Raw genomic sequence first — 22,728 nt, 5'->3', positions numbered from 1 at the left:
TCAAAGCATCCCTGACATTCTCCCATGCAGGAACTCCCAATCAAAGCATCCCTGACATTCTGCCATGCAGGAACTCCCAAGCAAAGCATCTGTGACATTCTGCCATGCAGGAACTCCCAAGCAAAGCATCTGTGACATTCTGCCATGCAGGAACTCCCAATCAAAGCATCTCTGACATTCTGCCATGCAGGAACTCCCAAGCAAAGCATCTGTGACATTCTCCCATGCAGGAACTCCCAATCAAAGCATCTCTGACATTCTGCCATGCAGGAACTCCCAATCAAAGCATCTCTGACATTCTGCCATGCAGGAACTCCCAATCAAAGCATCCCTGACATTCTGCCATGCATGAACTCCCAATCAAAGCATCCCTGACATTCTGCCATGCAGGAACTCCCAAGCAAAGCATCTGTGACATTCTGCCATGCAGGAACTCCCAAGCAAAGCATCTGTGACATTCTGCCATGCAGGAACTCCCAATCAAAGCATCTCTGACATTCTGCCATGCAGGAACTCCCAAGCAAAGCATCTGTGACATTCTGCCATGCAGGAACTCCCAATCAAAGCATCTCTGACATTCTGCCATGCAGGAATTCCCAATCAAAGCACCCCTGACATTCTGCCATGCAGGAATTCCCAATCAAAGCATCTCTGACATTCTGCCATGCATGACATTCCCAATCGAAACATGCCTGACAGATGGCCATCCAGCCTCTGCTTAAAGACCTCCAAAGAAGGAGACTGCACTACACTCAGTTTGTTCCATCTGGAAGCAGAGCTCTGGTCCCATCCAGGAGTGCCTGCATGCCTCTAATTATAAAGGAAATAAATACAATAGAGGAAATGCCATAAAATCAGCAGACATCTCCAACCTCTTTAGAAAATTAAACCTGATAGAACTTTCTCTCTTCAGCTGTCCTTTCCCCTCTCAAACTAATTCCCCCCCCCAAGTGAAACTTGGTTAGATCCAGAAAGGTTTCCAGCTTCCTTGGAATGTTCCATCTAGAGGTAGAAAAAAGGGGGAAAGAAGGTCCGCGAGGAGGAGTCACGTGCTCCAGCCACTGAGACCTTGCCAGGCGAGGTAGAAAGATCCGAGAGCGCTTGGGGGCGGGGCTTAGCTCGGCCGCGTGACGTCAAAGGGGCTCGCTGCGCTGATTGGTGCCAGTTGGTGCCTTGGGAGGGTTTTTATAGCGAGTAGAGGCGGAGACTCTCGGGGAAAGGGTCCGTGGCGCAACGATGAAAGCGACGGCGTGCGTCCTGGAAGGTCCCGGGTTCTATTCCCGGCTTCAGCCGGGCGTCAGACCCGGGCCTTTCAGTGCCACGGCGGACACTTCCCCACTTTTTTAGGGGAGGAAGGCGCTGCAAATCTCTTGTTTATCAACACAAATAAATAAATAAATAAATACATTTTATTTACAGAGACACACAGCAATAGTCACCCGCCCTTACAAACAACCCCCAAAACATAAACAAGGAACGTGAAAACAGAGTACTGTAGTAGGCAATACAAGAAATAACAAATGAAGTAGAACTCTTATTATGCTCAGGAGCTGGAGATGATAGCCCTGAAATGTATGCGGAGAGCCAAGTTTGCCGGGATGAAGGCATATAGGCCTCTTCTGGGAATGAAAAGCCACTTGGAAAAGGCTCCTAACGCAAGATTTTAACCCAAATGAAAAGGAAGCGCTGCTTTATAGACAGTTTGGGAACAGAAGAAAACAAACAACCCCCTCCTTGCCTTTCCTAGCGAAGCTCTGGTGCCTCAACAAACTACAGTTCCCAGAATTCCAGAGCAGGGAGCCATGACACTTAAAGCGCTATGGAACTGGGTTATTTATGCCGTGTGTGGATGCCTCAGTTTCACTCTCTTTCTTCCCTCCCCTTTCCTTTTTCCTGCCCCTTCCTTTTGCAGAAAGGGCGGTCCTCCTCAGGGGGAAAAGGAGGGGGATTATTATTTCGCTTTCGTTTTTGTGCTGGTTTTCGTTGCTTTGGGCAAAGTCTTCCGAGGTAGGTCCTGGTTTCTCCCTCCTTTATCTTTCCCTCAAATGATCCCCCCCTTTTTTTTATCAACCTCCCCCCACAGCCACCAGGCTCAGGATCGCATTGATCATCTGCTGCTCTCAAACGTACATCCGCACTGCAGAAATAATCCGGGTTGAGACTGTTTTTAGCTGCCATGGCTCAAGGCTCTGAAATTCTGGGAATGGTTGTTTGTTGTGGCACCAGAGCAGATCTCTCTAAATAATAATAATAATAATAATAGTAATAATAATATCAAATGCATCTAAGGAAGGAGGCTGAATTCTAGGAAAGCGCATGCTGCCAATTTCTTTCAGTTAGTCTCAAAGGTGCTGCAAGATCTCTCCACATATTAATAATAATTAATAATACGTTCCAGTTGTCCAACATCTGGATTAAAACTGAGTCATTGGAAGACAAGGGCTTTGAAGCCCTGAAAACAACAACAACAACAACAACAACCCTGAATGACCGACCCCTGGTTCTGGAAATATTGATATGATTTTGTAATGACACCGTGGTTGTGGTGGGCCTTCAAGTAGTTTCCGACTCACAGCGACCTTAATCCTGGGGGTTTCTTGGCGAGATTTGTTCAGAGGAGGCTTGCCATTGCTTTCCCCTGAGGCTGAGAGTGTGTGACTTTGGCCCAAGGTGGGTTTTGTGGACTCGAACCCTGGTCCCCATAGTCCTAGTCCAACACTCAAACCACTACTCCAGGCTGGGAGTTTATCACACTCGGGCTGATTTCGGCATTAAAGAGAGATTAAAGCGCATTGAAAGCATCCCGCAAATGAAGCGAGTAATTGTGCGAATGGCAAGTAATTGCACGAATGATTATCACATGCAGTTGTGCAAATATAGTGATATTAGAAATGCATTGTTGCTGAAATCCCCGAAGTAAAGAGATGCACATTGATGCTTATTTGTGACCACTTTAATGGCGGTTTTGGGGCAACGTCATGTGAAATTGTTACATGTAATGACGCGATTTTTCCGGGATATTCACCGAATAAACTCCCAATCTCTTTGGTGCGATAAACTCCTAGGATAATTTACACTGTATTTAAAGGAGTCCTAGTTTTTTTTAAAAAGCACCAGAAATTAAGAATTCTGTCAGGGAAACCACACGTTTAAAAGAAAGCGGTTTTGACACAGAAGATTAAAGGTAAAGGAAAAAAAGAGAAGGAAAAATAAACAGTGGTGTGATTGTCACAGACCTCCAGGAAAGAAGACCATCGTCACCAACGTCTTCATGCAATTCACTGGAAGACATTTCTATCAGGTGGGTGCCACTACTGACAAGGCCCTGCTTTGTCTGCCAGGCAATCTTTAGTTGAGCCAGTGCTTATTCAGGGGTAGCCATGTTGGCCACACAGCAAAATAAAACAAAAGCAAAAATCCTCATTTCCTAGAGGCACTATGGTTCACTGGCTATAGGGCTGGAAGCATCATCTTTCAGTGCTCTGCTTGCCACAGCCACAGAACTCTACTCCTCAATGCAGCAGGCTGGATTTTAAGATGGGTTTCAGGGGCATTTATGACAGTGGCAATGGTACCATGAATGTAAATGTGCATAAGAAACAGTTACAAAATCTTAAGTCTAACTTTCAACATCATAACTGGGTAACAAGATGCCAGCTGTGGTGATTTTTCAGACTACAGCTCCCAGAACCCCTTAGGCAACATGGCCATTAGCCATAATGACTTGTAGTCTAGAAAGAGCAACATGTCCAAGCTCCAGAGCAGTGTTACTTCTCTGGATAAAATTATAAGCACCAGAATACTCTCAAACAGCATTGCTGCTGGGAAAAACATGTGGGTTTTCTGCCGTGTTGTTAGGAAGCATGCATGTGCAACTAGAATAGGTTTCTTTAATGGAAACTGGTTGGCCTTTTACCACCCGTTCATATTTTATGTTGTTAAAATAATCCGTCCCCTCATCTGAGGAAAATGGGATCCTACAATTGGCAATCGTGAAGCTGTAGTCTGAAAAATCACAACAGCTGGCACTATGGCTGCATCCACACTGGAGAAATAACCCGGTTTGGCACGGCTTTAAGTACCTTGGTTCAAGGCTATAGAATTCTGGGGAGTTGGAGTTTGTTGTGGGACCCACACAACAGACTCCAACTCCCAGAATTCCATAGCCTTGAGCCAGGGCACCTAAAGCAGTTCCAAACTGGGTTATTTCTCCAGTGTGGATGCAGCCTATGATGTCATAGTAATTCATCCAGTGGTACAGTGCATCTGCCCCAACCACAGGCTTGCCATCTGCGGATTTAAGCATCCATGGACAGCAAGCTCCATTGATTTCAATGGCTGCATGTGCATGCAACCCCAGGAGAGTGGCTGCATGCGTGTGTGTGCTGCCATTAAATACCATGGGACTTCAGTTTTTTCCATCCATGGGGGAGTCCAGAACACAACCCCCACAGATAAGAAGAGCCCACTGTAGTCACAGAGAGAAGCTCACTGATATGGCCTTTTGGGAAGCTTATTTGGTATTTAAGACATCTGCCTGCCAAGTGTGGAAAGTTAGACTCAGTGTAATTACATGCTGAACCCATCCATAACTGAGCAGTAATAGGGTGATACTCTGGGATATGTAGTTAGTGATATCTTCAGCATATTACATGGGGTGCCGCCATTGTAGCGCCACCAGTCCATGCTAGGGTTAGGTTGTTGCGTGGTCTCTAACCCTAGTTGTGTTGCTGCCACACTACAAAGGGCCCATGTGTCCCGGGCCAATGTGGCATGGATTCTTTCGTATTTGATGATATGTCACTATAGTGCAGGATCTTATGTAATTCCTTCATAGCTACCCTTCCAGATTCTAGTCTTCTGATTTTCTTGGCTATGGTCTCCATTTTGATTTATGGCTAAGCCAACGTATAGGAAGTTTTTGACTCTTTTGGTGTCTTCATTATCCACTTTAAAATTGTGTAAATCATCTGTGATCATCATTTTTATTTATTTTTTAATGTTCAGTTATAAGGCTGCCTTTGCGCTTCCTTCCTTGACTTTTCTCAGTAGTCGTTCTAAGTCTTGTCTATTTTCTGCTAATAGGAAAGTGTCATCTGCATTACTTTTTGATGTTTCTTCCTCCAGTTTTCACAGCTCCTTCTTCAGCCTAGTCCAGCTTTATGTATGATACATTCAGCACACAAGTTAAACAGATAGGGTGATACAATGCAGCCTTGACTAACCCCCTTTCCAGGTGGAAACCATTCCATTTCTCCATATTCTGCCCTAATGATGACCTCTTGTTCTGTGTATAGGTGATAATCAAATGTTGTGATATATTAATTTCCTTAAGAGTGATCCATAGTTTTTCATAATCTACAAAACCAAGGATTTTATAAACTATAGATTGCTCAAGCTTGCTGATACATAAAATAATGTTTCACAGCATTAAGATAATAAAAAGGGTTCATATTTTTTGTGGGTTTTTTTCAACCCTGTTGGAATGTATATTGTTATGAGTCTGTGGGCCATGGTTTTGTTTTCCATATTTGTTGGCTGGTTTTACTTAGAATTTGAATGGATTCTGTCTTTGTATCTTGCAATAGTTTATGAGTATGACATTTGCTCCTGATTATTTATCCCAAGTGCTTTGAGAGTGGCTACCACTTCACTTACTAAAATTGTGGTTCATAAACAAAAGGTTCTTTCTTGAATGGATCTGGCATCCTAGTATCTATTTTTATATAGTTCTTAATTTTATTACTTCCATTGTCTTTTCCCCTTGATCATAAGAGTATGTTCTCCTGTTAAACCATATAGTATCCCAACCTTTGGTTTGGATTTCCCTTTGATTTCTTGACTTTTTTGAAAGAGGTCTCTTGTTCTGCTTTTTTAAAAATGGTCTTCTTCTATTTCATTCCATTGACTATTATAATAGTTCTGTTTATCCTTATGCACAAGTCACTGATTAGTTAGACTGGGTATTCTGACCCTATTTCTATTACCTTCTACTTTTGCTTCTCAACTTTCCTTAAATGTTCAAAGAACTTAATTTATCATCCATTCTTTTTGGTTGCAGATAGTGTCTTCCCTGACAACATCCCTGATTTTGGTACAGAGTTCTTCTGGCTCCTAGCCTATTAAGCTTAATTGTACAAATCTAGTCTTTACATAGTCTACAGGGGCTCTTTAAGTTTTACTTTGGCATGATGATTGATTTTAGTGTATTTTAGCTTTACCTTAATGTTTGATATTCGTAGTTCATAGTCTGTGCTACAATCTATCTTCATTGTGCCCCTCCCCATTTAGAGAACTTACATTGCAATTGCTGTTTTTAAGAGGCTGGCTACCACCCAACAACGCAGTGAGGAATTCAACAGTCAAATTGTGTGAAGCTGAAGCATAGCCATGATGAATGAAGGCATCGTGGTCTCATGCTGTAGAGACTGTCTCAGAAGCTTTTAGCTATTCTTCCCCAGGAATGTGTTTCCAAAATTCAGAAGAGAGTTCTGGAGACATAACCAAAAGATGAAGCCTGGTCAATCCAATCCTTCCAGAAAAACATTTATCGATTTTTTATCATTCCATAATCAATCAATCAGTCCCTCTTCCCTATTCACTTGACCTCGCCATCCCAGAGCAGTGTGCGCCTTTCTGTCTCCCTTCCACTGCATTTTACTTAGGCATAATGAGTGTTTAAAAAAAAAAAGCCCCAAGGCATCATGAATATTTATAGCATGCACAAAATTCCTCTCTGCATGTTAATTTGCTGTCTAGTGAATAATTCAAGAGTGGAGGCTCATTCCTTGCACCTGTGCTGGGGCCAGAAGGCTTTTGAGGGATTTGACCGCATGGCTCCTCACCCACATTTAAGCAGGGCAGGACCTTCAAATGCTGCATTATTCATGTGGGAGTCAGCCCAGTAGACAAGGCTGGCTGGCTAAGCTCATGGGGTTCATTTGTTTGCCGCCTCTGAGACTAATGAGACTAGCTGATGCTGTCAAGACCTGGTCAGAGGAGAAACGTGGGGAGGGGGTGACTGAGGGAGAGGGGGGTGGATTTCTCCTGGATGGCCTCTTGAATCAAACCTGGAAATTTTATTTGGAAAGAAAAAAAAAACATTGAGAAGGGACCTGAGAAATATAACCTCTCCTACAGCAAAGATTTGAATATATATTATTTCCCAGCAGTGACTCTTTCCATGACGTTTGAATTGGAGCTGGAATGTGTATGTCAAGACCAAGAGTGAGGCAAATGTCCCTTGACAAATGTATTTATTAATATAACTAATTCAAATCTGTAATTTAATAACAAAATGAATGAATGAATGAATAAAAGAGTTCAGCTAGTAGCAAAATCAATTAAAATGCAGTTAATACAGAGATATGTTATCTCAACCTTAAACTAGTAGCAAAATTAATTAAAATTCAGTTAATACATAGTTAGATATGTTATCCCAACATTTCGGCATCAGTCGCTGTCAAGCAATGTGTCCCACAGGTGGCTGTGTGCCTCAGTTGAAACCAAAGGTGCCAAACTTGCTGGAAGTTTTAAAAATACTTCTTCTCACAACCTATATACCAAGATTACGTTTAAAAAAATGAATCAGAGGTTGAAAATGTTACTTTTTTGGACTTCAACTCCCTGAATCCCTCAGCCAGTGCAACTGGGGTTTTTAGAAGCTGAAGTCCAAAAAGGGAACATTTCTCAGCTTTGTTTGGCCAACAGTGCCAACCAGAAGTGTCTGTTAGGCTGAGGTTTGTGTACATGAGAGTAAGGCCTAGACAATGTGTTGTTCACATATATAGCAGAGGTAGAACCTCTTTCTGTAGTAGCATGCTTGGTGTAGGGAGCTAATGTGTGGATCACCTGAAAGCATGCTAAACTTTCCACTCACGCATATGTTTCCTTTCCAGATTTGACAGCATGTCCATCTGCTGTGCTGTTTGTGTCCGTGGATACCCTGCCAGTTTGCCACTGGAGCGGGTGGTCGACAAGTTGATGATCCATTTTCTGAGAACACGCAATGGCGGGGGAGAAATTGCCAACATTGAATTTGCACCAGAGTCTCCAGACTGTGCTATGATCACTTTTGAAGATGCAACAGGTGATTAGACAAGTAGCAAAATTATTTGCTGTAATGATTTTTTCTCTCTGATGTGTTTCTGCAGTTGGGGAGGGAGGGCAGGGAAGGATAACAAAGGCCTAGAGAGAGAGGATAACTTTCAGTGGAATGTATTTATACTTTGGTTTTTGAGAAATGGATTTAGTTGCTGATCATAAATTGCCAAATGCTCTTCAAACCCAAGCAATTTGCTTCCAGAAATGAAGAAAAAGACACAAAAGGTCAAGGAGTGTATTTAATTATTTATTTGAGTTATATCCCGCCTTTCTCCTTATGCAAGACCCAAAGCAACTGACAGCATTTTAAAAAAACAAGAAGATACAATTAAAACATTGTTCATATAGAAGTTTAAAAATAATTAAATAATAGTATAACTAAAAACAAGATGAAAACACTGATCTTGATTTTAAAAAGCATTTTACAATAAGAATTTTGAAATGTGCATTTTGCATGGAAGACTTTGGGGAACATCATTGAGAATTGGAATGAGAATTCATATTCCGAGAGGCAGGAACAGAAATTTGTGGAAAGAAAATGGTGATGAGGTTTTGTTCTGCTCCCAGGTTTTTTAGAGAGAGGTTTCCTGCTGGCTCCATTTGATTGTCATTTTTCTCCATTCAGTGGCTCAGCGGGTACTGAAGGCCAAAGAGCATATCTTGTCTGTCAATGGGAAAAAGTACCCTTTGGAAGTGACTGCATACCCAGCTGAACTGAACCCCAATGAGGTAACGGGCTAAATGACATGCTGTGAAAGTGGGGAAAACTTGATGTGGCATTGCTTATACATCTGAAGTGAGAACAATGTGACCTAGACGTTACATGCAGCCCCCAAAAGCCTTCTCTGTAGACCCAAGGTCCCTTCCAGACTCCCTAATCTTTTTTTAAAACAGAGAGTCACAGCTCCAGCAGTGCCTGGTGACTTTGTTGTCATCGGGAGCAGCCAATTTGACCTAAATTTTAGGGGTTATCCAGATGGTGAAAATAATCTAGGATGAATCCAGGATGAATCACCATTATTCACATGCATCCCAAATGCACCTAATTACATTGGGGGGGGGGGCTGCCCAAAAAAACCTTAATCTGGGATAATCGATACCCCTCCCCCATTTTAAAAAGATATTTGTACCAGGAGCAGTGTGAATAACTGATGTGAATAGACCCGGGATAAAACTCTGCATGCCTTGAACATGTTTTAAATAGGGTAGCTTCCTATAAGCAACCCTCTATTAGCCTACTATCGGCTAAAATGGGATTGATGATAGTCTGAGTAACTTTGGGGCTCAACAGACCGCGGTCTGGAGCCGCCCATTTTCCCTCCGGAGGGAGCCTGCAGCAACCAAACTGCGTGGGCTCCCTCCGCTTCAAAAATAATCTGCTAAAAGTGGGGTTTTGGGGCACGTCTGTGCGCTGCAATCAACGCGCCTTTGGCCCCCTGTGTCATGACAATGACGCAAGTGCAGTGCCCCAACATGCGGATGCCGCACTATGCTTGTGTCATCATGGTGGCCTCTGTGTGGACCAGAGGCCGCCATGATGTCAGCATCGCTCTGTATTGGGGTTTGGGAGCATGGGGTTGCTGCATGCTCCCAAACCCTAATTTTGGCCCGAGAATGGCACTTCCTGCCCGTCTGTCTCGGGCCATAGAATAAATAACTTGGAATGCAACAGATTGCTATAAGCACCTGTTGCCACAGAGTGGCAACAAAATACCAATTTCAAAAGTATATTGTCTACATTATCAAAAATACTTGTCACTTGGAGGTCATCAAAGCACATAATAATAATTAATTTGTTTGTTCCATGAAGAAAGGATGTTCAGTGTTGATAAACAACTACCACTGGCCTGAATTCTATTGTAAGTCTCAGCTAGAGCTGACCCATTGAATCAATGAGATTTACCTGTAAGCTGGTGTACCTCTCTCTGGTTTCTGTGGGCCAACTCTAATTGAATATTGCAAACGCAATCACATTTTAAGTTCTAGTGTACATCGAACTAGATGCATGTGTACTGTCTCCATAATTCAAAGATCCAGTGAAGAACCAGTGCAGACCTAGACTGCAGGATTCTTCTGCCTGTGCTGCTGAGTTGTACTGCAACCCTGATATGCAAACCAAAGCCTTAAATTAAAAAAATTTAAAATAGAATGCAATATAGAAATTACACTATCAGGAATGTACCCTTCTGGTTTTCCTCCTAAATATGCAACTGAAAATCCCACTACCTTATTCAAAGTGAAAAGGGCCTTTTCCTTAACCCTGAAGCTCCTCTCATGCTCTGCCTCTCCCTACTGAACTCAACCATGACAACCCCTTCCATAAGATTTCCCCATCTCTTGGGCCAAACAAGTACTCATAGTGGTTACATTGACTGATCTCTCAACAGTTGGTTGAATAGGTTTACTCTAGTTGGGATTGATCAATAGAATTCAGGCCATTGGATCCTACTCATCTAGGCTGAACTGAGAATGGTTCTACACAGAGGTTATATTATTATAGGTGATCATCCCTTTAAATGCAGTTTGAAAGAAAAGTTCTGTCTTTGCATTTTCTGCCAGGTATAGAGCTCGATCTTAGCTTAAGGATTCTTTTGTAAAAAGACCAATAACATTTCTATGGAGTTACTCAGCAGAGCTGGAAATACATGCTGAACACAATACATTTTACACTAAATAGGTAATATATAAAGAGCTTTTTATTCATACATGCATTGTCTCAGAAAGGATAATACTCAAACAGTTACTAAAGCTAATTGTTTACATGATTACTGCGGAACATGTGCCTCCCCAAGATGTTCTTTGATTCCCACTCTCATTAGCTCCAGCTAGTATGACCAGTACAGATGGATAGATTTAATCAAGAAAGTCATGGCCCTGAGCCTGCAAGGCTTGAGCAGGCCTATTGATGTTAGGGTGACTGGGAGGACTCACCTTGACAGGGTCACCATAAGCTGAAGTTGACTGCAGTTAACACATATCACCAATGGCAAAGATGGTGTGAGTTGTAGCCAAGCAATATCTGGAAAGCAGAGATGCAGGGTGGAAAATTTTCTGTTGCTATATTTTTTTTCTATGCACCTACATTTTTATGTACCCCTGCGTATGTGGTTGTGGCAGGTGGAGGAATTCATTGGTGCTTAATTTATCTCTCTATCATAACTGGCTCCCTGAACCACTTTCCTGTTTTCTGCCTGGGCACCTCTCCCCACATCCATTCAGTGGCCAAGGAGGACAGGAAGAAAATGCAGTGAAGCCAACCCCAGCCATCTCTGTTCCTGCAGCTGCCCACAGGAAGAAAAGGACATCCTTTTGGGCCTCATAGAGGTCCCCAAGAGACCCAAGATGACATCATCTTGTTGGAGCTAGGTGCAGGAACAAAGTGGCACAGAATTTCACGCCAAATTGCTTTTGCGTAAAACAGCAACAATTTTGCATGGAAAACAGTGCCATTAGGGGAAAATACGTTTTTTTTGTGCAGGACATTACTATCCACGTAAAGGATCAAAAAAGCACAAAAACCCCTCTCATAAACTTCCTCATTGAGGAAAAGTCTTTTGCAACACTTTGTTCTTCCACGTGTGAATAAATAAGTTAATATGTACATTCCTTGACAAGTTACAGTTCTCTTATAAATATTGTATCTTTGTTGCTGTAAAAAGAAACTGATTATAAGTGACCCATTTTGTAATGTTTACTGCCAAATTCTGGTCTCAAACCAACGGGGGAAGGAGTGCAGCAGGAAAAATCCCTCACCCTTCCACCTCTTTTAATGTACAAATCTGATATTCCCTGATACCCCCAAATTTATATATGAATGTAATAGGATATTGCTATCCCCATACCATCTACTTAGGCTTCCTTGGCAAAACATATTTATGGACATTTCAGTATGCAGTGCTTTGTGTTCCTGGGTAAGGTTTGATTCTAGATGTGTCTGACAAAGCTCTAACTCTGTTTTCTCAGATCTTTGTATGTGTCCACATGAAGATTGACTATGGATGCTTCCCCAATGGGAAAGATATCCTCTGCCATCTCCAGAAACAATACAAAGATGTACACTTCATCTTTGACTCCCAGGAGATGACCTGCTCTGTGAAAGGGTCCTTCACAGTATTGCAGGCCTTCAGTTCTGAACTGCTAAAGTGTCTCAAGAAAAAGCAAAGCAAAAGTCTCTCTGTAACAAGTAGGGAGAGATCTTCAGGCAAGACATCAGGAGATGGTGCCTCACACAAGAAGGAGACACAAAGAGAGAAGAAAAAGATTAATGAGAACTTATTACCTGTCCAAACCTTTGGGGAGAGCCATGTAGAGCCAATGGAGGATTTCTCTTTGGTGATAGACTCTGATGTTTACCTTTATATGCAGGCATTTTGTTGTGAGGAAGTCAACCATGTTTTGGGCCAGCATAAGGTGGATGTGGTAGATGTCAGCAGTGATGGTGTCACCACTTTGTATCTTCAAGCATCATCCAGTGAGGCTGGAGGTGTGAGTGCGCTTATGTCTGCTCATTTGGCCATCTCTCAGCTTTCTCAGCAACTGGAGGGCACACTGCGCAAAGAGAAGATCAGTAAGAAAGAATTGGGAGTGGAAGGTGGCACAGGACTTCTGGAGGAGCTGCAGAAACTCTGGCCAATGCTGTTGTGTCATGAAGATCATGAGTATTTCTATCTTGTTGGGAATTCAATAAATGTTTCTCAAGCAAAACTGCATGTCCAAGATTTTACCAATACAAGGAGATTAGTGCAGGATCATCAGAAGCCCAGTGCCCCCCAAACATCAAACGTGCCACTGATTCATAGGCAAAGTGTTGTGCCAGCCCAGTTAGAATCTCCTGCAGAATCTGTCCCAAGCAAACTGAGCTCACCAACATTCAGTGACAAAAGTGAGCACAAACAGGCTGCCAAATTCACCTCCCTTTCAAATCAGGATGCCCTGTTGGTAGAGAAACCCCCTGAAGACTTCCCTCAGAGAGTTGATTTCCAGGTCCCAGACAGTGAACTGCAGTTTTTGGCTGCTGATGATACTAAATCAGAAATCCAGGTTGAACAACCCACGCAGTTTCAGAAACTATCAAAAAGGATGAAGGGAGATTTATTGCTTCCCATGTCTGGAAGCACTGTGTCAGGTACTGAGGGCTTCAGAACATTTGGTCTTGAGAGGCCTTCATCTCCCCATGTTGCTTCCAGTGCCTTCAGATCCTTGAACCTTTTTGACAGTACAGGATGTGTAGACCACAAAATGTCAGAACCAAGGCCCTTGATCAGAAGATCCAACAGTTTACAAAAGCCACTGAACAGCAGCAGCTTCACAGCTGAGCCACAGGAAGCGCCCACAGTCAGATTGGACCACATGAAACAGGAGGTCCAAGAACATAGCCACCATGCTTCACAGAGGGAGATCAGCAAGGAAGGCATGTCCGAGGTGAAGAAAGAATGGGACAGGGATTCTCAGAATACTTCACTTACAGTCCAAAAGGATGATGGGGACCCTTTGGACATGACGAAAGCCGAGAACCTTGCAAAGCATCCTGACTTCATCTGGGACAGCTTCAGTTACTCTGAGCTAGCCATGGACGGACCTGAAGACAAGTCTCTGACTGATCTGTATAACTACCTGAAATATTGCCATGATCAAGTTCTCATCAGCCAAGACAGGTACAGGCTGGGTCTTGCCTATCCTCGTGAAGTGAGGCTGCAGATTCAGGAAGCATTTCGCTTCTTCTCAGATCAGAGGATGGCTTCCTTAACCAAAAGGCTCCATTCGCATGATGCACAGCATGGAAAGAGTCAGGATGAGATCCAGGAGAGCCCCCAGCAGCTGAAGGAAAGCTGCAGAGCCGGCCTGTCAGAGAGCCTGCCTTGGTCAATCAGACTTACTAGAGAGAAGTTGTCCTCCCAGGCTGAGAAATTGCTAGGTGCCAAGGGTGCCCATCTTCAATTGGTGCATGATTTCCCAAGTGGCTGGAAAATGTGGCAAACCAAGTGCCTTGACAAAACCCCAGATGTCAGCAAACAAGGCTGTCCCAGAAAAACTGTTGCAGAGGTCAGACCAGGATTGCTAGACAAGCTCCATTTTGCAAAAAGCTGCAGTAGGGAGGAAAGCAGCCATGCAGCTGAGAGGACCTCACAGTCTTTGCCTGTTCTGTCACAAGAGACTTCTGACTACACACCATCACAAAGAGTGGGCAGGCGCACTCCACCAGCTGGGGAAGGAGTTGCCTCAGCTGTGGAGCTAAGAGCTGCCACCCCAGGGAGGGAATCCAAGGTTGGAGAGTGTGAGTTGTGCCAAAGTTCCCACAGTACCGCCTATCAATCTCCCTGCAATCATACCCTTTCCAGGACACAATTCTCAACGGGGAAAATTTCACTGCCTGATGACTGTGCCACATCTGCCATCCCTGGAACATTTACAGCTGCCACCTTGTCACAGAGTCTCCCTGGGTATTACCGATACCCGACGCTGAAACTAACGTATGACATTCCTGATGGGGTGCAGCAAGTAAGTGCCTGTTTGTCTGCTCCTTAAACTCCATCCTGTACATCATAGGTTTGCAGCCAGGAATTCTTTGGTAATTCGGTGATGGCTTTTAATTATGCTGCTTCACCTTAATTGTATATATTGTCAATATCTTATTTACTTTGTTGCATTTATCACTAACAGTGCTGTGGCTTCGGCTGTAGGAACATAGCTGGATGCTTTTCTGCCGCTCCCACCACCCTACAATTGCCAGGTCAAAAATGAATAGCTAAAAAGTACAGTAGGTTTGTGGGGTTGAAGGAGACATTGTATAATTCTGCCTGGTGGAACTTTACCCAACACAATCCTGTTTCAGATCTGTTAACTATTAAAGATATAAGAGCAGTATCCTGTATTCAACCTGGCAACCCTAGTTACTTCAAGTCAAGTCAATTTTTATTGCTTTTGCCCAATGGTCGTTGCATAAAACAATGCTACAATAAGAACAAAACACACATATATCATATATTTAACATCAATTGTATGATTTAAAGTTGAAGGCTTTCATGGCCAGCATCCATGGTTTTTTGTGGGTTTTTCGGGCTATGTGGCCATGTTCTAGCAGAGTTTCTTTCTGACGTTTCTCCAGCATCTGTATTCAAATCACTCCTGCATTCCCAGGCTCACACAGTATATAAACACTCAATTTTTCCAGGCAAAGCATTCTCTGAAGATGCCAGCCACAGATGCTGGAGAAACTTCAGAAAGAAACTCTGCTAGAACATGGCCGCATAGTCCGAAAAACCCACAAAAAACAATTGTATGATTATACTAGAATTTACAATTTGCAAAATTTAGCAATTAAAATTTAAAATTGTGTGTGTTTGTGTGTGTGTGTGAGAGAGAGAGAGAGATCACCTTTATAACTTATGGTAATCTCTGCTATATATTTCTTTCTGATTTTTTTGGGCTGCTAGAGCATACAAAGCTGTTCGCCAGGTCACATATTTGTCCATATCCACTAAGAGGTAGAAAACTGCTTTTTATGGCAAGGACTAGTTTCAATTATTGGTGTCATAAATCGTTTCCTTGGTTCACTATATAGTGGGCAATGCAATATGTAATGAACAAGGTCCTCTAATTCTCCTGCTGCTACTACTGTTATTTCTATTTCTCACCCTTTTTCTGTTTAGGACTGAAGGCAGCAATAATTAAAATTCACAAAATATAAAAATTAAATAGTGATTAAAGTATAAAAAAATTAAAACCAGTTAAAAACATACACCATTAGAAAAAAACAACACAACAAAAATAGGAAATAGAAAAATTTATCCTGCCTTTCTTCTTATGAGCTTCAAATGACATACATAACTTTCCCCCTCCCACCAGTATCCTTACAACAACCCTGTTTGGATGGGTCAGATGCATTGAGGACAAGAACCTGGATTTTCCAAATTCCATTCCAAGACTCCAACCAATGAGGAGCCCTGGCGGTGCTGTAGTTAAATGCCAGTACTGCAGCCAAAACCCCTACCAAAACTAACCATTTCTTTTTGTCTGCTGTTGCAACTGCATCACTAAGAACAACATTTGCATAGTTGATTTGGGAGACATCGTTTGAGGATAGTTCATCAGCATAGTCTTTTAGCTATGCTAGCCCTCAGGACTTTCTCAGTACCTCTGGCATCTTTTAAGAAGTGCATCAAATGTGGTGCTATGATGCTGGGCTGAGATGGGTGTTTGAGATGCCTATAGTGTTTGGATGAGTCCCATATAGTTACAAAGGGATAAAATGGAGATTCTCAGATGTTGAATATTACAGCTCTATTTTTACAAAAATTTCAGGTATCCTGTCCCCATCACTTTTTACCTTATTTTTCACTGGCTCTAAGCTGCAAGGGAAGTAGGTTTTGGTCCACGCAAGGCCCTCCAGATGAAGTAGGAAATTATCAGATGGTCAGTTGTGCTTAGTTGTTGCTTTTTAAAAACAGCTTTTCTTCCCAGCTTCTTTTTTTGAGATACAAGTTATTTCAAAAAATGAAACAAGATATGCAGGAAGATGTTTTTTGGTTGTTGCTGGGTGAGAAGAATGAAGGCATGAAAGTACCCTTGAGGTTAAGTCTGCAGCTTACAGGCTCCATTCTTCCAACCCTGTGAAAAAAGCTCTGAAGGCAGGGCAGGGGCAGAGCTTCTTGTGATAATTGCATATGGCTTTATTTCTCTGTCCAGCTCTCTGTCCATCTCCATAGCAGCTGTACTTTGTCCTAGCATAGGTTTGTTTGTACGTATTTTGTAGTTCAGATTTCCAGCCTACAAAGAAACTCTGTAAGAAATAGCTATGAAAATCACCAGAAACCAAAAGGAGCATTACTCCCTGGGGCTTTTGAGAGCTGCATACTTTTCTTCCTTCCAGTAATTAGAATATATAGAAATAATTCTGCCATATAGACATTTGCTTTATTTCCACAATTATTTGCCAAAGGTCGCAGAATTCAGAATATGCTTCTTGCAGAATGTTGATGTTCTGTTTAGTAGAAATATTTCAACTCCACCCCTCCTACGTTCCCTCTCTCTGTTGTTCTCTGTTCCCTCTCACCTGGTTCATAATTCCCTGCTACCTAATAATAGCAGCCGAAATAAGACTGGTTAGAGCAATTAAATATACCTGCATACTATCTGTTTTAAAGTGTTTCTTTTGACCCTTGGATTTGAATTTATTGGGATTAGGTTAACTCAGCTTTCTGGAGTTTTCATTCCACTCTATCTGCTTCAGTTTCCATCCTAGCCCAGCCACTGGCTCTTTTTTCCAGAAACCCAGGTAATGTTTCCCATTCCAATATTAAGCCTCCCACTTTCTTTCTCCTCAAAGGCCAGACATCCTCGTCCTGGGCATCTGTACCAAGGAGGCCGCTTTGAAGCCTTCCTCCCAGACAACCCAGAGGGACAGCGATTGATGTTACGCCTGCACAAGGCATTTGAATGTGGCCTGACATTCCAAATCCAGACCTGTGGCTCAGAGGAGAAGGTGATATGGGGACCCCTTCCCCACAAGACCTCCATGGAGGGAGGCAAGTCCAGGTACGTGTTCCAAGATCTTTCTAGCATTGGAGTCTCCCAGCCAGCAAAGCCAATGGTGAGGAATGCTGGAAGCTACAATTACATCTATGAGCCCGTGCCATTCTCATTCCTAAGGTTGGAAAAAAGAAAGAGGGCACAGTTGCATTTTTCCAGCTACTGGCCTACTCAGACTGCCAGTAAAAAAAGATAAGGGGTAAAGGAAAAAGGGGACCTGCTGTTGCTACCACACCAATGGCATCACTGGGGGACTGCAGTGGTGCGGACTGCACTGGGTGAAACCCCAGAGAAGGGTGTCACCTGGTGGGGTAGTACATCTGAGGGGCAAGCGGGTGGCTGCATTCTGTACCATGGGCAGCCAAGGCCATGCGGGACTTGGAAGGGTGGAGGGATGGGCTGTTGCAGCCATGGCCACACAGGACAAGAAGGCCAGAGGGCTGCTGCAAGGGCTGAGCGGACCCCTTATCTTGCTACTGTGTTGGAATTCTACATGCCATGCCAGTGAGATAAGGGAGTGCCCTTTTGGCCTCGCCCCAGAAGCCCCTCCCCAAAAAGCCCCATCTCTCTGCACCGGATGACACCCCAGCCAGGGACACCACTGTACCACACAAGTTTTGTTCGAAAAAGTAAAGTATTTAAAATCAACTTATTATTATTCAAAATTACACTAAATAGGTTTTTCCTTAACTGGATGGATTGTGTGTTTACAGTCCGTCCTCGCCTTACGCAGGGGATCCGTTCCGGATCCCTCCGCGTAAGGCAAATTCCGCCTATGCTCGAGCCCCGTATGGCGCGGGCGCGCTGTACTTCCTTCCTCCCTGTTTTATTTAAAAAGTGGTGGGCAACATTAAAGTCCTAAAGCATATAGAAGCCAGGTTGGATTCCTTCTGTTCTTCAGTCCCATCCATTCCTTTTTTCTTCTCCCCTCATCCGAATTGGTGTTCTCTGGACCTCCTTCCCTTCAGGAAGGTACTTGTCCTGTTGTGATAGTTGTTTTACCCTTTACAAAAGGATCATACAGATTCAAGCCTGGTTTCTGTGGCTTGGTTTTGGTTTTGTGTGTCACACACAAAACGTTACCAGTCATGTCTCCATTCACCATCCAGATTCTGCCCTGCTTGCTCCACTGCTTGAGATGGCTGTTGGGGGGGCGGGGACAGAATTAAATACACTTTAGAGTTAAAATGATTTAATTAGAGATAAATAATGTAAAAATGAATATTAGATAATAAAATTAAATAATTTGTGGATGGAGCAAATTGAATTGTATATTTTATAAGAGAAATGAAATAAAAATAATGAACACCTGGAAAGGTTCCTGACTTTTGTATCTATAAAGCTATGGTTGATAAGTGCTCCAGGCTGAAGTCTCAGTAGTCAGGAATGGAAGTGAGCAAGATGTTGTGTGTGTGCGTGTGTGTGTGTAGCACGAGTGGGGGTACAGACTTCTGTCCAACTACACTCCAGACTAAATTATGAAACGTTGTCATAATTAACTTTATCTGTAAACAATTTGCAGTATGTGGTATGTGTGTGTGCATGCACACAGATTGATTGATTGACTGGAGTAAACAAAAGCCTGTTCTGTGAGCATGGCATATTTCCAAATGTTCCATTTCACTAAATACACATCATAAAAGTTTTTGGCATATGCACACTGTATTTCCTTGGCTCCTTGTACAAAGATGTACATACACCTGATCCATTTAATAGTAAACACTCTGATTTAAAAAGTGACATGTAATTATTCTGAAACCCTGGTTTTAGATTAACTTTATTTGGGGGTATTTTAGGCCATTTTTCTAATTTTAAAAATAATAAACTGATGTATTTAGTAATGTCACTTTCAAAATAATAAGTAACATATTACTTTAATAAATAACATGCTAAGCACTGGATCCTTTATGTGATAATAGGGACTACTTGGAACCAGTTCTCTGGTTCTAGGTTCCTTCATTTTTGCTTCTGATGTGCCTTTTGCTTGCAGAAATGGCTATCCAGATGCTCAGTATCTCCACTGCATCCACCTGAAGCTAAAAGAGCTGGGTATTGAATGAAGACTCACCCCCTTTCCCTAAAGAATCTTGGGAGAGCAGCAGCCTCCTGCTTGCCAAAAGCCTACTATCAAGATCACCACTACCATCAGGAACATTCCTCCTTGGCTTTGTAGCAGTCTGAAGAATCGTCTTCTGTGGGACAAAAGGCATTTTCTAATGTTCATGTGCTTTGACTCGCTACTCAACCACTAGCACTTACAATTCTCCCTCCTCTCCCCAATCTACCACCACTTTGGGGGGCTTTTTGTCTTCCTGTTCACTCAGCTTCCTCTTCCCTAAGGTTCTGGCTGTGTTAGGAATACCTAGAGACATGTGTTTTACCAACCCTTTAAAAAATCTCCCTCAACAAGAGTGTTTATTTTACAGGAAGGCAGCTTTCCAGACAAAGAGATTTGGACGTATGAGCTCTTTTAGAGAAGCTGTCTTTCATATACACCCATCCATGCAGATTCTGAAGTGAGAAGAGTCACATGAGATGACTGTGTAGCCCTTGCATGGTTGAAGTTGCTTTGATGGCATCTTGTGACTTTTTAGTTATTTAGACCAACACATAATGCTCATCATAGGGCTGAGAAAGTTCCCTCCCACTTTCCTCCTTCCCGTCAAGAGACATGATTTCCCCATTCAGAAATCCTGCAAGAATAAAAAGCAGATGCATGATTCATTTATGCATCTAAGTCAGTATTACTCCTGTAACACATTCTGCTGTTAGGGCAAGAGCTGCTGTAAGTAAGGTAAATCACGGAGAGTGATGATCTATCAGACCATTTCATGTTAAGGCTGTGACCAGTCTCCTGTGTTTTGGAGTGAGAACTCTCCTCCATGAGAAAGGAGGGAAGCAGGGAGCAAGCAAACAAGCAAAAATAAGGAACAGTCCTTGTCTTAGATTCTTTTCCTAGCTGCTTCGCTAATGCAGTTTGGGCTTATGGGATCATTGGAAATACATTTGCATTAATTGTTTTGCAAAGCTTGCTGTTTTATTAATGGCCAGGCTGTGTTTCAAAAACTGTGTTTTCAAAAACAAAATTTCTAGGTATCATTGGGGCTTGCAAAAATGTAGACTTAAGTCCCTGCTGGAACCAAATATTCAATCTTTTGAAACTGCAGATTTATTCTAGATCCTAGGACGCAGCCCTAGAAACAGTAATATTTTAATTAAGAAAAGGATGTCTTTCTCATCCTTTCACGAATAATTGTATATCTCTCTTCTTTTCGGCAGTTCTTTCTCTAAACCAAAACTCCCAAATACTTTTGAGTCTTTCTTCACAAGCAGGGATGGTGCATTGTCATATTATTAATTTTTTTTGTCCTATTTCACAGTTTGCAAAGGAGTTTACTCTTAGCCAGCTGTATCAGCCCCCATTCATCTTACCTCTTTGTGAAATTTTGAAATGCTCCAGAAGACAATTAAAAACAACAACCCTCCATCACATGGCAAGGTCAGGATATACATGCTTGCCTGTGAATGAACAAATTGGTGCGCACAGGACAACGCTGATCTCATTTTTGTTATGCTTTTAATGAACGCCCAAAAAAACACACATAAGGCATATGGTAACATTAGGCAGACTAGCATTTCATGTCTGAATCTGTGTAAACAGCATTGGCACAGTTGCTTTGTTGACACACACCCACGCACACACACGCATGCACAAGCAGAAGAGAGCAAGCTTCTTTTCAAACACCATAAAGAGACTCAAGGAAGCATCTTGAACCATAAGGACACACAAGCTGCTCATGAACCACCCAGAGAGGAGTTGATGGGGGGGACAGATGCCACAACCTGCTGCAAACGGATTGGGCAGCACATGCCAGCTGCTTGTTGCCTTTCCTCCCCAGCAGCAGCCTTCTGGCCTTTAAGGATACCCATCTGGCAACAGGAGTGGTTTTCCAGATGAGTGAATGCCACAAACCTGATGCCTGGATGCCCATCACTTGTCATGTCAGTCCACAGCACACAAACATGCAAATAAAAATTCTTGCCTTGACAAAAGTAAGTCCTTCCCTCCCTCCAACATTCTCTTGGCTGCCTAGCTTTTCCATCCACCCACTCACTCAGCGACCCATGTAGAAGCATTCCTTTTTGTGAGCAAGCTCAACTATTCCAAACAAATTTGATTAAAAAAAAATAAGCGGCCGTATGATGAGAGTGGCTGATGGATATGTGAAAAATCCACTCTGGGTTTTACGAGTGCTGAGAGGTGTTCAAACTCAGAGTGAGTTCTCTGCTCCTGCAGCAAAAGGATCCACTGGCCACAGTCAACAATAGAAGTGAAACAAAGGAAATTGCATTCCAATTTCAGGTTTGATAAAATGTTCATACCTGAAATCAAAATACTAAATGGCTCAAATATTGAAGGACACTTGAATTAAGTGTCCTTATGAATTTAATAAATGGGATACTATTACACCCAGTGTTCCTTCTTCCATGCACCTCCCTCTGATCTGAAATCCTACAACCTACCTAACTATAATTGTATTACAACACTTCTAACTGTAGCCTCCTTGCAAATATTTAGATTTGCAGTTATCTAATGTAATCTGAAGGAAAATTGCTTCTGTATGCCTTTCATACTGATGTTGTTCAAATGGGTCTCTTGACTGGTAGGAGCTAGAAATAAGAGATCAGACTCTGGCCTACAGTAGTTTGTGCAAAAGGGTTGCTACTAGCTGATGTCTACTGGAGGGCGCTGTTCAATTCTTTGAAGTGAGTGTATTAAATATGTCACAACGTTGCTTCAATCCATCTAGAAGTAGCTTTTTCCAAATAAAACAAAAAATGCATTAAGAGTATGCTCCGTTTTAAAGGCTATAGAGTTCAGAGAAGGGGGAGGACGCACTTTTAGTTGAGCTGTTTAAACCTTTTGGCCCTCAAAGCAGCCATACAAATGCACATGTACGCATGCATACATACACACAAACACACACACCATCCCATATGGCACTATTTTGTTGAGTTCAAATGGCATTTTAGCAACCACTGAAACAGTGCAACAAAATCCACACAGAAAGGCTTCTAGTGGCAAATTCTGTCCTT

General features: G+C 42.6%; 1 protein-coding gene across 2 annotated transcripts; it reads left to right on the top strand.

Annotated features, from left to right (window-relative positions):
• Positions 1-1,951: 1,951 nt before the first annotated feature.
• Positions 1,952-22,433, top strand: LOC149309290 (uncharacterized). 2 transcript variants are annotated; one of them, XM_089532138.1, is made up of 6 exons: positions 1,952-2,007; positions 7,899-8,089; positions 8,729-8,832; positions 12,067-14,601; positions 17,429-17,637; positions 19,622-22,433. In XM_089532138.1, the coding sequence occupies exons 2-6, from the start codon at positions 7,909-7,911 to the stop codon at positions 19,689-19,691; spliced, it is 3,099 nt and encodes a 1,032-aa protein (XP_089388264.1). In that variant the 5' UTR covers positions 1,952-2,007; positions 7,899-7,908; the 3' UTR covers positions 19,692-22,433. The 2 variants fall into 2 exon arrangements, with proteins under 2 accessions (XP_089388264.1, XP_089388263.1); XM_089532137.1 differs by lacking the exon at positions 1,952-2,007 and adding an exon at positions 3,121-3,301.
• The last annotated feature ends 295 nt before the right edge of the window (positions 22,434-22,728 follow it).

Source organism: Sceloporus occidentalis, unplaced genomic scaffold (assembly GCF_023333645.1).
Source record: "Sceloporus occidentalis isolate IW3139 unplaced genomic scaffold, rSceOcc1.0.p SCAF_7, whole genome shotgun sequence".
Classification (NCBI taxonomy): Eukaryota; Metazoa; Chordata; class Lepidosauria; order Squamata; family Phrynosomatidae; genus Sceloporus; species Sceloporus occidentalis.
This window is presented reverse-complemented; position numbering and strand designations above follow the sequence as displayed.